Consider the following 16440-nt stretch of genomic DNA (forward strand, 5'->3'; position numbering starts at 1 on the left):
GCAGCAGTGAAAACAGCAAGCTATTAGGGTGGGCCAAACATGTGTATCATGCCATTATCTGCTACAATTTTACTCATAGGCTGATTATTGACCAGTGCTTGGAGATGAATCCTGTGCTAGCAAAAGATAACTCACATCAGACTACCATTTGCACTGGTACATGGAGTTCAAGAAGGGAAATTCTGGGCTCAAAGATAACCCATGCTCTGACCGACTATCTGAATCAATCATACAAGAAGACATTGAGACTGTGAAGAAAATGCTGCAGCAAGACAAGTGTGTATCATACTGCCAAGTAGAGGAGAACCTCTAGATTCCTGCATCAGCAGTTTACACAATTTTGCATAAGCACCTTCAAATCAGGAGGGTTGGTTTGTTCTGCATACCCTTCACATTTGGAGGAACAATAAGGCAGGCCTGTGAAATACCGCTGAAAGATGCATAAAAATAAAAAAATAGGACTTTGTGAAATATAAAGAACATTGTAACGGGTGACAAAATGTGGCTGTACAACTATAATGTCTCTATTAAAACCACGAACAGAGTGTGGATGTTTGAAAATAAGAATGCACTAGTTGCAGTCAGGAAGTCAATATATAAGAGAAGAAAATGATTGTTGTGTTCTTCTCTGCAAGGGACATCGTGAAGTGAGTTGTGTTACAAAGTCAGCACATAGTCACTTTCAACACCAAGGTATTCATGCTTTGCATGCCTGAAGCTTTAAAAAAAAACTCCATCCAAGGTCATAGCTAAACACATGGATTCTGTACCACGACCCTGTGGCATATCATTACGCTACAGATACAAAAAATTCTTTCTAGTTTAGTTTGTCAGTGATTGATCAACCAACTTACAGCTCTAATGATGCTCCACGTGATTTTAGACTCTTTCTAGAAGTGAAAATAAATCTGACAGGCAGGCACTTTGCATTAGAGGAGAAGCTTCCAGCAGCACAGTATGAAGAGTGTGTGGAATTGTCAGATGAATAATGTTAGAGTTTGTTCAGTGTGGTTTCAACGTATGGGAAAGTGTATTGTGTTTAGGATTGCCAACCCTCCCATATTTCACGGGATCTCCCATATTTGCCCCTAATTTTAACAGTCTCCTGGCTCTCATATTTTTCTTCTCTTCGAGCATTTTTCTCCCTTATTTTTGCATAATGTACGAGCAAACATCATTATTCTAAACATTTGATTTTGCCGTGAGTGATGATTGTTTGTATTACGAATTTTGTTGTTCAAGAGACGCATTAAAATGTGGAGTCATTTTAGAAGGTAATGCTTGCCAGAAATGGGTTTAGTGCCACCTGTTTAAAATCAAACAATATCAGTATTATAAATTTAAAAAAACTGGTTAGTTTTGTTCCAAGCATACCAAGTAGTAATGCTCATAGAAAGAGGGTGTTTTATCTCATGAACAATAATTGGACAGATGTTCAAAACAAGAGCACAACACATCTAATCAAATCAGAGTAGCAAACTGCAATCGACTTCAACTATTATGCGACACAAAATCTGTCTCAAAATACTCTTAATTTAAGCCTAGTTGGCAAAGTGTAGAATTTTTTTTTTTTTTTAGTAATTGAACTGAATATAATCTGTCAATTTTCTATGTGTAATTCTGTTGATTCCTTAATCTCCCATATTTTCTTAAAAAAAAAAAGTTGGCAACCCTAATTGTGTTGGAGAGTACTTTGAGAAACTCTGAAAGGTTCAGTCATACTGCAAAAAAAAAAATTCAAGTGGAGGGGGGTCTCTCTCTCTCTCTCTCTCTGTGTGTGCGTGCGTGTGCATGTGTGTGTGTGGGCGCGCGCGCTCACTGATTCACTCTGGTCCATCTCGAGCCCTGTCTAGTATTAATTAAAATATTAGCTTTAGTGTATCCACTCATCTGTAACTGAATGGTCGAATCTGATTTTAATTTCTTTTTTATACTCTCATAATATTCCCACAAAATTTCATAAATTGATGGTCCTGATGGTCCTAGAATCTCAATAAATTAAACCTATTTTCTTAAGCAAAGGACAGAATTTTCAGCAGAGTTCCAAATTTTTAGTTTTAAAGAAAATTTCATCCTTGACTGCTGACCATTTACCACACTTGTCATTAGATTCGAGTTTCTACAGTTCAAACTTTGCTGAGAACAATGATTTTTGAAGGGTAATACAAATTCTTATAATTTCCTTCTTAAGGGAGCTGGAAGGTCCAGTCATAGATTTACAGCATGTAAAATAACCCTATCCCTCAATGAGGGGACTAAATATACAATTTACTGGCCATGTCAAAATTTAACTCTGCTAAGCATTATCCTCGCTTCCCAGCTTATCAACATGGATCATGAATAAGTCTTAATATACTCCCATTTCAATAAGAAAATTCTGGAGGTGTTAGTGAATTAATGATGAGATTTAAGGACTCTAACTAGATTTGTTAAAATGTCCTTCCTTCAGTAGAATTACATGATACCAAGTTTGATCAAAATTAATATGGCACTCATATAGGAGTTGTTGGGAGACAGCAAAAATAAACACACACACATATGCATACACAAAAATTACCATCTTAAAGATTCGTTTCCTTTTACTTTCTCATATATTATGAAGTACCTAGACCTATTGTCATATGTATTCTGAGTTTATCTCTGGAAGGAATGCAAACATTATGTAACTTGATGACAGCAATTGTAGTTCTGTACAACCATACAGAAAACATATGCTTACCTAAAACCAATAATATGAGTTTGGCATGTGTTTATATGCATATTGTACTGATGTTAGTGAAATGATTGCTATATTCTATCTGAACAGTAATTCAAGCATCCACCTGCAATTGAGTGATAAGAATATGACAAAACACCATTCCCCACACCAATTATCCCAAGAAGACAAACTCATCAGAAGCAGACAATACCAAAATTTAACCCAGAGAAATAATTGAGAGAAGATTTGTCTGTCCTACTGGAATATACATTCTGGGCCACAAGTGTAACTCAGGGGTAAAAAGCCATTCTCCTGATCGAAAGCTATGTTCAAGCATGAGTTCGAATCCTGCTTAGGTTCATTACTGTCAAAGGTGCCTTCAATGTTCAGGCTGATCATAGTGACAAGACAATCTGAATCAAGTTCTGGGTTAAAGACGACAATAGTGCTAATTCAAATAATGTAAGCAAAAATTTCCTTCTCCCAAACATTCCAATATGAAAGCCAGTGTAAACGATGTGACGTCCAAGCAATGGAGCAACTATGCTTTTCATATAAAAAGTATTGAGCAACACATGTGGGACACAGACTATTTGTTGGAAATTATTCATGACAGCGTAGTCATAAATTTAGAAGATTCTTCTGACGACAATAGCAATGATGACGTCAATTATAATTCTGACTTGGGTGTTGCAGTGCTACCAGACTAATAATGCAGCTGGCAGGTGAGTTAAGTATCTTGACAATACTCTGTTCTGCATGATTTGTAAATACTGTACTGTACGTGATTAGACTTTCAGTAGAAAAAAAAAAAAGAGTCTAATGTGTTTCACAGGTCTGGACCCCACAAGTGACGCCATTAAAATATCACTCATAAGGCAGGGGCGGTTATTCAGGTGAAGTAGGTGAAGTGTTACTTCACGTATATATGTGTAAAACACAATTTTGTATCATATTAATAATTAATTCCAGTTATTACCGATACCGTACTTCTAAAATAAAAAAAAAGTTTTCTTTTCAGTCGTTATAAACAGTGTTTAGTTGTATAAATATTACCTGTAATCATCCGCTGAATAGAATAATGTCAATTATTACGAGCACCAAGCGGTGACTATTGGAACTTACAATACTGTAAAGGTGAAATTATTTGGGCTCCCATTTTCATACAGCATTTGGTTTCCATGGTAACGTGACGTCACGCACTACAGAAAGCTTGTATGAGTGAAGTGCGTTTCTGAGTCTTTTAGTTATGGAGAACTAGACTTGTAGACGGAGTAACCAGTTTGCAGATCTAACGGTACTAGTAATAGAGAAGGGTTGAAGGCGGCCTCCAAGGCCAGGGGCTATTGTTTAAGGGCTGTGAAATTTTACAGTATGTACTACCTGACTCGAGAATAGTATCCTCATTTGTTGTTACCAAGCATCCACCCCTGCAGTGGTAAATTAGCTGGCTCTATGTCATTTTATCAGGAATACACACCACATACATTCGCAAAGTTTAAAAGTTGTTTTCCGCCTCGTGTATTATTTTTTCTCATGAGCTCATGATCTTCCCAGTTTTGTTCCAACTCTTGTATTTGAAAGTTTAATGCGCGCATAAATGTACGCATGTAGTTTAATATTGTGTACGTATATATTTACTTATTATTTAATGCATTTAAAATATATTAGTGATAAGTGTATATAGTGTATTAATCCTACATCATAGTGCATATTATATGTTTAATCACTATAGTGATATTATACAAATACTTAGGTACAAGTACATAGAAAATGATGATTAATGAGTGCGAAATATGTAGGCCTATCCCGAAAATGACATGGTTTGTAATTTATTAGAAATGTCGTTTTGTGGACTTAAATATGAGGATAAAAAAGACGTTTTAAATTCTGGACGACCTACAGTTCCATTTGTTATTTGTTTTAAAAAGTGCTAAGAAAATACAGAAGTTGTATAAAATAACTTTAAAAAATTCTTCCGATGAAAGAAGCTTTTCTGTTTGAAAAGATTGAAAATTTCACTTGGAATGCTACATCACAGAAGGGACTTTCATCATTAGCCCCACAGCTTTGCATAGAGATGTACTGTCCACCCTCAGTTAAACTCAGACATTTTATGAAGACATCATCGACAGGTTTGCTGCTTTAAAATGTAGGAGGATTGACTTTGTATGCAAGAAATTGAGTGAGTCCTGAAATTAATTAATTTTCCTGTTTGCATGTGTTCTAGAACTATTAAAACTGTACGTAGTTTACGAATAGTAGGCCTACTCATTATATTGGTAAAACTGTTCATGCATTTGTGTATGTGAACAGCACTTCACCTATTTTTGTAAGGCGAGCCGCTACTGTTATAAGGCAACTATGCCATGAGACAATGGGGTAGGGTGATAGTTCCTTTCCTTCTCCATTGCATACATCGCTGACTAGCTACATATTACACTAATCAGATTTCAGATGCAGTTCTTCCTCTGATAAATATCGTCAAGTGAGATGTACTGTCTGATAATAGATGTAGGTCCACACCTGTGGAGTAACGGTCAGCGCGTCTGGCCGCGAAACCAGGTGGCCCGGGTTCGAATCCCGGTCGGGGCAAGTTACCTGGTTGAGGTTTTTTTCCGGGGTTTTCCCTCAACCTAATACGAGCAAATGCTGGGTAACTTTCGGTGCTGGACTCCAGATTCATTTCACCGGCATTATCACTTTCATTTCATTCGGACGCTAAATAACCTAGATGTTGATACAGCATCGTAAAATAACCAAATAAAAAAAAATAACAGATGTACATATTATCCAGAACCTCAACCAGAGGTGTTTCTGGTATTGAGAACCACTTAGCTTTTTCCGACCATCACTCATTATAATGAATATTAAAATATAAATCACCTAGGTACAAAACAACTGCACTCTTCACTGTTTCAAATTGAACTGAACTGCCAAGAGTCCAAATGGTACAATGGTTGGCGGTATTTCCTTTGAATATAAGTCTGAATGGACATTATTGAATGTTGATACTGGCTACTCTTATGACAGAGTTAGCAGCGTCCCTCATCACAAAGCTTCTGATTGTGAGCAACGAGATTTGCCTTCCTAACATGTAGTAATATTTTTTTTAGAAGGTTATTTTACTATGCTTTATCAACATCTTAGATTATTTAGCGTCTGAATGAGATGAAGGTGATGATGCTGGTGAAATGAGTTCGGGGTCCAGCACCTAAAGTTACCCAGCATCTGCTCATATTGGGTTGAGGGAAAACCCCGGAAAAAAACCTCAACCAGGTAACTTGCCCTGACCAGGAATTGAACCTGGACCACCTGGTTTCGCAGCCAGGCGCGCTAGCCGTTACTCCAAAGGCGTGGACCATATCGTAATATAATACCATTAAGTTGTTTAATGTTATCACGTGAGACTCTCACATTGAAAAAAAGTACTGTGATCGCATTGTGACACTATTATTGAAAAACTGTCCTTTTTTCGTTGATTAAATTTGAACTGATTGTTGCCAATGTTATTCATACTCTTTTCATTGTGCGTTTAAGTTTATGTACTCTTTATGAATAAAATTTAAGAAGTGTAACAAAATTAACAGTATAGCTTAAAAACTGCCCCCTCAAACCTGCCGCCCTAGGCAGCTGCTTAGTATGCCTAGGCCTAAATACACCCCTGAACTGAACTTCACTCAATGGAAGTTAGCTGTATACCTATGCTCTAAACTTAATGTCCCTTAAGCTTGTGTTACTTGTCTATACTATGCAACACAAAACCACGATCCACAGGAAATGTACACACTAGTTCCTTGGCCATCACATTCGATCTTTTAATAGTAAAAGACTGATAACATTTACCTGAGTGAAACCTGTTTCCTGGTAAATACTCTGTATTAAGTATTATGCAGTTATTTTACAAATAATTTTGGAAGAGTGGTTGTATGACCTTCAAATAAAATAAAAGGAACCCATCATGTCAGTATATTCTTTTGTTGCCTACCCTCCACCCAGGTCAGAGTGATGTAGGCTACTGTCTCTCTCTAGCATTAGTCATGATGTCATGAAGAAAGCATAATTCTGCAAACGAATATCCTCCTGAATCCTGAGAGTATGGTATAACTTACTTGTGGCTTTTAGAGAATCTGGAGGTTCATTGCCACCCTCACATAAGTCAGCCATTGGTCCCTATCCTGAGCACAATTAATCCAATCTCTACCATCATATCCCACCTTCCTCAAATTCATTTTAATATTATCCTCCCATCTACGTCTCGACCTCGCCAAAAGTCTTTTTCCCTCCAGTCTCCCAACTAACACTCTATATGCATTTCTGGATTCACCCATACATGCTATACGACCTGCCCATCTCAAACATCTGGAGAATATAGTATACTATACCATACTTCATACATGATTATGATATAAGATGTATATGCAGAGACCCGAAGTATAGTATGATATACCTGCATTTGTGCCCTAATTGTAACTTGCACAATTTTTTCAGCATTTTTCCTCATGTCAGTGACTTTTTTTTTTGACATGTAGAATTACACTGAACTTTAAAAATAAAACAACAAATGTCTCAGGACTCAGGATATGCAAATCAAATGTCATGTTTAAGAACTGTATAGGCATTCATTATGTGATTTATGTGAAAGAAATGGGTCAAACCTGGAGCACTTTCTAGAGACAGTTCACTTCATGTGACAATGAGTTCGCCAAATATGTTCCTTTTTTAAAGGTATAGAACAAAGTGGAAGTAAACATATTATTAATAATAAAGAACCTTCTAATACTACGGATAATAGTATAAGTATTAATGCATCTACTATTATTGCGAGGGATGACATTTCAACCTACAACTAGTGACCATACAAGTGGCAAGGTGAAGTGGACAAATATGAAGCATCCTACAGAATCACTGTGGCACATCTCTCTAGTTCACGCAAGGATCTTAGTATATTGTTAATAACAACCAGCAATATTTATTTGATATAACTGACATTCTACTATACTTAGCTAAACAATGTAACCTATAGCCTTCAGAGGACATAATGTTTATTTTTTGTTGTGTATGTAGAGGTATGAAGTGTCCACCATTGTAAAGTAACAGCATATCTGACTGTGTAACGAGTGGGCCCGGGTTCAAATCTCGATTGGGACAAATTACATGATTCTGATATTTTCCGAGATTTTCCCTGAACTAATTGATGCAAACTTGCTGGGTAACTTTCGGCATTGTCCACAGTTGTGGAGTAACAGTTAGCATGCCTGACTGTGAAATGAGCGAGCTCAAATCCTGCTTGGGACAAGTTACCTGGTAGAGGTTTCTTCCAGGGTTTTTCCTCAATCCATTAGGAGCAAATGATGTGTTAACTTTCGGCACTGGACCCTGGACTCATTTCACTGGCATTATCACCTTCATCTCACTCAGATGCTAGATAACCATAGCAGCTGATAAAACGTCGTAAAATAACAAAAAAAGTTTTGGTGTTGGATCTCGGATTCATTTCACCATCATTTATTGTCATCAGTACTAAAACCTGAGTTAAGTTCATAGTGCAGGATGGTATACCTATTCATACAAGAGCATGACTGTTCAACGATGAATATCATTCACAGAACAGGAATGATAAGCACAATAAGCCCCAGGCTGTGATGCAAGCCTTCAGGCCCCTCCTCCATGTGGGTACATTCATATGCCAATGGCGTATACTGGTTTAAGGGCCTGGGCTACCATTGACCCTATTATTACACAAAATATATTTTAAAGTCCCTATAATAAAATTCCTTACCTATTTATATATGAATTTCAGACGTCTTGATTGGGAAGAAAATACTTTGATGACTTCGTCATTGAAATTACAGTTGGGCCACTTGCGAAGTTTCTGTAGAAATGACTTTTCAATGGACATCAGTGCCAAACCGGATAAACGTTCTTGTGTATGAGTTGATCTACAGTAGGATTTTATTCTCTTCAACGCAGAAAATGTTCTTTCTACCGATGCTGACGTAGCTTGTATTGTCACAATTAATGTTGCCAATTTAAGGACTTCAGGAATAACTTGGTTCAGCTGGTTTTCATATATGGCAGATAATATTTCATGGATAGGTTTGTTCGAAAAATCAAGACCTCTGCTGAATATATTACACTTAATTCATTTTTCAAACGTACTTGATCAAAGTGACTGTTATAGGACTGAAATAATTTGTTTAGTGCCTCATTCGGGAAGTTTTCTCTATAAGCAGAACATTTTTGAGAATCTAGAAGATATGTGAACTGAAGCTTTCCATAATCAGAAAATCTGTCAGTAATTTCCATGTGCATACGATCTAGTATGCTGTAGTACAGCTGCCTGTATTTCAATTCATCATCTCCTTTTCTTCGCTTTAATGGTGGTTCCATTGTATTGGCTGAAGAATTTTCATTTTCCATATTACTCCATATGGACGGAAACCCACTACGTCTGAACTCGAATATAGTATTTTTTAACTTTGATACCTCTTGCAAGCAGTATGCTATGTCTAGACTTTTTGTCTGAAGAATATTGTAGAGCACATCTGTATGTGCGAAAACTCTAGCATAGACTTCAAGAAGAAATATATTCTGAAACTGTGTGAAAAAATTCAAATATCCTTCAGCCTGCACAATTACATCATCAACCCAGTTTTCTTCAGAGTCATTACAAATGATATTTTCAAAGAAAGCAGACAGTTGTTCTCTGTATTACTTTACTGTATTTACAAGCCGAAATGTAAAACTGCATCTAGTTGGTGCTACTTTTGGGAGTTTCTTTTTCATAAATTCTTGAGTTTTTCTGATCTTTTAGGAGATGATGAGAAAAATGCAGCTAAACCCGACAGTGTTTTGAAAAAAATGCGGCATTCTGGAATGGATGAAGTAGTTTGTTGCAAAACTAAATTGAGAACATGGCTGTAACAATGGACAAATAGTGCTTGAGAATACTTTCCTTGAACTTTTGTTTTTAAGCCATTAATATTTCCCGCCATAACTGAAGCACCATCGTATGTCTGTGCAATTAACTTATTGCCGACATTGTATTCTGCTATAACACCTTCCACATGCTGAAACCAAGCAGCAGCAGTTTTGCCCGAACTGACATTTGTGAATCCTATAAACCGTTCTTGAACATTGGCAGTACTATCGACGTATCTTAAAACAGTGGACAATTGACTCTGATTAGAGCAGTCACTTGTTTCATCAACAACAATGGCCGCAAAAGGTGCTTCTTCTATTTCAGATTTTATGTTCTTTATCATAACCCCACTTATAGCAAATATTAAGTCATTATGAATTGCGGGAGAAGTACCACGAAATACTGTTGAACTCTCAAGATGATTGGCCAGTAAATGGTCAAATTCACTTAAGGAACTTAAATATTCAATATAATTTCCTCTATTGTCTGATTCCACACCCTCATTATGATCCCAAAAAACCAATTCTTGTTTTCCTAGAAAGCAGACTGCGTTAATAAGATGCAGTAAAATCTCCCGATTTTTTTTCCACAGGAGCATTGTGTTAGTTGATATGTAGAGCTTTTTGCTTATCTAGCTGTAAATCAATTCTTGTCTTCCCAAAGTTTGCAAAGTTCATGCTACTACAAATATGAGCTTTTGATTTGTCGCGTTTTAGGACTGCCGTTCGAAGGGAGTTGATATTAGAAAACCCTCTTTTGACCACACATTAGTTTCGCGGCTAAATAACAAACATGGCCAGCAAAATAGTTTAGACAGTTTAGAACTACCATACAACCAATTCCACTTACCATATGATGTTGAAGTGAAATGGCGTGTGTACTCACGCTGTTTTTCTTTTACGTCCGTGGACAAATTTAACTCAGGAGTTGGTCTTTCCATTTTCACAATTTCAACTTTCTCGTTGTTATGTACGACGGTTAAAAGGCACTTTTAATAAACCTTCTATTACACAGTCATTTTCAACACAAACCTCTCCAGAAACTTATTCTGCCATATTTTTCACAATATCACTTAATTGGGAAATTAAAAACTTAATAATTCACAATTAATATAACTCTTAGACACTCGAACAAATCACAAATTTAAAATACTGCACTGCAAGAACACAATTACATTCATGAGCTAGCGTGCTAAGCGTACTGTTGCTTCGCGCCTGCGAAGAAACCGATCACGAGAGCGGCAACTCACCCGGCCTTACACTGCACGTTGGAAACAGAAGAGAGTGGGGGGATGGGCAGTTGTGCGACCGGACAGCGTGCGCGGTACGGTCACAGGCTACCTCACATAGCAAGCGGTTTCTCCAGTGATGCCGCCTTGACAACTTGTTTCTTTTCGAGAGCAGAGAGCGCATATAAATCTAACAATTACTTTAATTTTAATTACTGTGGTAAAGCTAATAATACAAAATTATTACATTATGTTATATTATAAACTTTTTCTTTTGTAATTTCCTTGGGCTACTGCCGGTAGACCCGGTAATCCGCAGAATACGCCCCTGTCATATGCTCATGATAAGTGCATGTATTTATGAATTAGTTATTTTATCATCCCACTGTCCTCCCCCAAGGAGCCTATGATATCACTAGTGTCAAGAAGAGTAGGCCACTTAGTTAATCAGACTATCCACAATGCACCACAGGTAGTGGGTCCACATCACACTCGTAATTAATGATAATGATGGAGAATTGTTGGGATGTCACAAGGAAACCAGAGTACCGGAAGAAAGCCTGTGTTATAAATTCAGAGTAGAGCAGGATTTGAAACCGGGCCCCCTGGCTTATAAGCTCAGTGCTCTAGCACTGGGCCACTGTGGCAGTACAAGCCAGTATATGCACTGGGCCATTTAACTCAATATTGTCTCGTAACTGAAATTCTGGGATTTTTCTTAACAGCAATGGCTTTCTTTCCCATACTGGTACTTAAAAGAGTGCTGAAAGAATAGCTCTGACAGTTTTGATAGAAGTGGGAGTGAGGAAGAGAAAGTTCCAGAACCTGATGTGACCTTTTCTGTTACAGGGTCATAGAGTTCTGTCTACATTACCACTGCAATCTCCTAATCTAGCCACTTAAACTCGTGTTTCACAATATGATGTGCTATTGTCTTTATATTTTAAGATGTTACAGCTAACTTAGAGTAATTATTTATATGTACTGTAACTGTAACTCAATTTCCCCCCCACCCCTCAAAAAAGACAATTCTTTTTTAAATTTGACCTTAAGCATTATCCCTAGAAGAAACACAATGAAGATGTATATTACCACTTAGGTGTTAAAAAAATGTCTGTGGTGCATTAACAGAGGTGGATCTAAATTATACTGGTATAATGATAATTCATGAAGAAATGGAGTCATGCCAACAGGAGAAACAGAAGCACTCTATGAACCTGTTCCAAACCTCATCTTTGTCCACTATAAATTCTAGTTAAACTAATCGGAATTTTAATTCAAGCTCCTGGTTAGCACAAAGTGAATGGTTTAAATATTGAGCTATTCTGGATGTACCAAATTCATGTAGTTCTACTATCTTAGGCATAAAGTTACACCAGCGTTTTTCAATCATTTTCAGCATGTGGCACACTAAAGGTGTAGTTTGAAATCCCATGGCACATTCATATTAATCTAAACCACTGGTTCCCAAACAGGGGAGAAGATATGGATTTTATGGGGGAATGTAGACTAAAAAATACAAATAAATAATATAATGTACTGTATTTGCATTAATATAAGAAATAAAATATTTTCAATTTTATATGCATTATTTTTGAGTCACCATAGGGGGAGTGATGAATGGGCAAAAAAGGTTGAGAACCACCGAAACAATTTCACGCACTGTTAGCAGTGTGTGAAGTGAGCTTTTCAACACCAGTGCATCAAGTGAGCATAGTGTGCGTGAAGTAAAAATTTGAGGCTATCGAAGAAAAACATTATAAGGTACACATTCGTGAAGTTGTATTTTGACAATAGTGTATTGAGAAACTCGGCAAGTCTCATTTCTCAAACCTACACTTCTGTCAAAATACTACCCACTTCACGAACTTTTATCATAAATTACTATTTCATATACTCCAATTAAAACCTCGCCAGGAAAAAAAAAATTAATACCAAAATTTTAAAAACATTATTTATATTACAAATATGTTGTTGTTGTTGTCTAATGCCGGACGATTGGCAACAAAGCCATTTGTCCTCTCGCACTCCAATATTTTTCATAGATATTATAAGATGTGCTACTGAAATACAGATTTTAAGATGATCTAAATTCATTTCTTCTTGTAAGTCACATAACAGACAATATGGAGATTGATATGTTCCAATTCTGTGCAAATATAAGAACCAATAAAATAAAACGATTAATATTCATATCCCTGGTCTCCTAAGAATACCATTATATCACGGCAAATATCTCAACAGAACACAGAGTTAAATTATCCTTCTGAATTTCCTACTATAACTACAAAATAAATTGATAATAATATTACTTACATTTTATGTCCATTTCTTCATCCAGGTGCTGGTTTCTTGATCCCATTGTAACATGTTCATTAGTCGGACTTCCCCACAAAGATGACCAAGCAGCATCTCGTACATCTCTCTTTCTGCTCATTTCTTTTTCTTCTTGTGTTTCCTGTATCTTTTCAGTAGTACTTTCGTTCATTTCTTCAGCCTCTTCAGCAACATTAGCATCAGGTGAACTACTAAATATGGACGTTATACTTCCAAGTCCAGCAGACAGAGAGTCGGTAATTCCAGAGAATATTCCCCCAGAAGGTTCACTTGTGTCTTCAGACGTCACTTCGCCACTGACTATATGCTGTGTTACATCATCTGGCATAAATGTTGATGTCTCTTCTGTAGAAGATTCATATGGTGGCACTTCATAGTAATTTCCATCTGATGGTTCAGTCACTATTTCACTGTGGTCATGCACAGAACCATGTGATTGTTCATCAGAAGATGTTTCGGTTGTAGACTCTTCCTGACTCTGAGACGACATGTTATCCAAATTAAAAGCATGTTTTGTATCGTGTTCCGAATTCAATGATTTCACTTTTTCATAAATATCCTCAGGAAAGTCACTTCCTTGTATTGTTTCATCCTTTTCATTAAGAATTTCTTTATTTGCTTCATCACTTTGTACAGAATGTATTACATTCAAAGAATCACTATTAATTTCAATTGCATCTTCCTGTTTGCTAGAATCACTTTCTTCAGACTGTATAATAACCTCACGTGAATCTGTAGTTTCTTCTGCACTTTCAACACTTGTATCATTTACCTTCTCAGCCTGATTTTCTAAAACTGGTTCAAGTATTGTGTGGTCAGATATAAATGACCTACTTGTCTCAGTTTCTTCCAAAGTGTTTTTTTCCTCAGTAACATTTTCAGGCATTTCAAACTCATGTAACACTTCCTTCGAACTTCCTTCCATATCATCACTCATTTTCAAAGGCATGTCCACATTTGTGCTGGGAACAGATGATGTTCCATTTTCCAGCTCTTCTTTATCTGCTGATTCTTTGGTAGTGCCTATGGTGTCCACAGACTGCAATTGTTCGGGAATTATTTCTTTCTTTATAATTGAATCTGGCGATACTGTTACTTCTTCACTTTCTTCATCATCTAATTCATCATCCTCTTCTTCCTCATCATCATCCTCAAAGTCATCATCTTCCTCTTCAATATCATCCTCATTCTCAGTTTGTTCTGTCAAAGGTTCTCCTATTATATCTTGATTTTCCGTATCTTTTACAGATTCCGACATTTTCTCGAAAATTACCTTTTTTCTTTGATCAGGCTCCGTAACAGAATAGGTTTCTCCCTTAGATTCTGGAACAGACTCTGATTCCATCTTCGATGGTGAAATAGGAGTTGTTTCCATAGAATGTTTAACAGATTCTGATTCCTCTTTATGATCAAAAATAGGTTCTGTTTTTTTCTCAAAATCAGAATATTCTGTTTCCTTACCCTCTGCAGCTTTCTTACTTCCAACATCATTTCCATTCAAGATCTTATCATCAGATCCAGAATTAGACTTTTCAATTGTCTCATCTTTCGTTTCTTCTTCTGCTGAACCACTCTCTTCTGACATAAGATTGGAAATTAACTGATAAATACGTCCTGCACTACCTTCAACATCGGCTTCATCTTCATCTACACTTTTCACTGTTCCTTCAACAATTACATTCTCTTTGCTAATATCTGGGGGTTCGTCTGTCACAACTGGTGGAATGGTAGTAGGATGAGTTTCATGTTTGGCTGGTTGTTCTGGACTCGCACTAGGTTCTAAGCTTGCAGTAGTTTGTGTTGGCTGCACTTGAGATGATGTCTTCAATTCCGATTGACCTCCATCTGTGTCATAAAAAAGTGTAGTCCCATCTACAACTTCGTAGGGTTGTGATACACCATCAAAATTTGAAGGTGTCTCGTTTTCAACAGATTCAGCACTAACACCGCTACCAGGAAATGATGGCAGACTTATATCTGCAAAGGGTAAATTAAAATGGGATAGATCTGCAAGTGACGGTGTTTTGTACAGAATTTCTGATGCAGGACATGGCTCTATTCCTGAATGTTCTACGTCTTCCAATGTCGTTTCCACATCTGAAACCCCCTGTTTCTCTCCCTTTATAGAAGTTGCAGCAGGACTATCATTTGTAACATTTTCTGTACTACTATTTTGATTTTCACTTGACTCGGTATCCAAAATATGAAGCAAATCAGATTTAAATATATTATGTTCTCTCACAAAGCCTTTAGGTACATATCCACGCTTCCCTTTAATCTGAAATATAAAAAGTCACAATTAAAATATAGTTTCGTAGATAACAGCACTTCAAAACTTCTGTGCTTAGTTGCTTCTTTCGAAGATATTATTTACCATTCTTTCCTATTTATAGGAGGACTCATAGAAGATTGGTTGTATAATGGCAGAACATTGTCAATTGAATGGCTGAAGCACTGATTTTCCATATCAGATGGATCAAAAACAAATGAAATTTATGGCAGACAAAGATGGTGTTTGGGCAGGTTTTTTTGGGGTATTCCCATTTTCTCTATCATCATTTCCCACTCAACATTATCCATAAACTGTACTGCCACTGTGATGTGTTCACAAGTCTGATGGCCAATGACAGATAATAATTATCCATCCATGACGAGTATTCACTAACAAGATCTAATAAATTAGGCATACAGCACAACATAAATATTGGTGTGATTTATAAAATAATAGAAGTCAACAATTGACAGTTTATTTATAGAAAAAGTTAAATATTACGGTGACAATCTATAGGTCATTACATACCATGACATAATGACAGTGAACACTATCTGTATTTGTCATTAATAACGTTCCTCACCTCCAAAAGTTAAAATTCTCTAACACTAAACATAATAAGATCATAATAATTCTCTAACATTATTTTTTATACAGACTGGTTCATATCATCCTGTTTTTTATCTCTCGTTATAAATACTGAAAATATACTGTGACTTTAAAAAAAATCTCTATTTCAATATTCTGACTTTTTTATCCAATACAGATATTTCACTTTGCGTTATTCACCCAACTGTCCTCACCAATGTCGTTGTTGTTTTCTAAGCCAGGCGTTTGACAATAAAGTCATTTGACCTCTTGCACTCCAATATTTTTCAAAGATATTATCATGGTCAGCCACTGAAGCACAGATTGTCCTCATCAATGAGCAACGTGCTTAAGTTATAATTCTTTTCACAACCATATGCTTGCTCTCGGTA

At 36.6% G+C, this 16440-nt stretch overlaps 1 protein-coding gene across 3 annotated transcripts in view; it reads right to left on the reverse strand.

Moving 5' to 3' along the window:
- The window catches only part of LOC138715348 (transport and Golgi organization protein 1-like), a 134602-nt gene that overhangs the window by 92857 nt on the left and 25305 nt on the right, over nt 1-16440 (reverse strand). For all 3 annotated transcript variants that reach the window (XM_069848171.1, XM_069848170.1, XM_069848169.1), the window contains exon 3: nt 13168-15466. In XM_069848171.1, coding sequence (XP_069704272.1) covers nt 13168-15466 — 2299 coding nt within the window. The remainder of the gene's footprint in view (nt 1-13167; nt 15467-16440) is intronic.

This window comes from Periplaneta americana, chromosome 15, assembly GCF_040183065.1.
Source record: "Periplaneta americana isolate PAMFEO1 chromosome 15, P.americana_PAMFEO1_priV1, whole genome shotgun sequence".
In the NCBI taxonomy this organism is placed as follows: Eukaryota; Metazoa; Arthropoda; class Insecta; order Blattodea; family Blattidae; genus Periplaneta; species Periplaneta americana.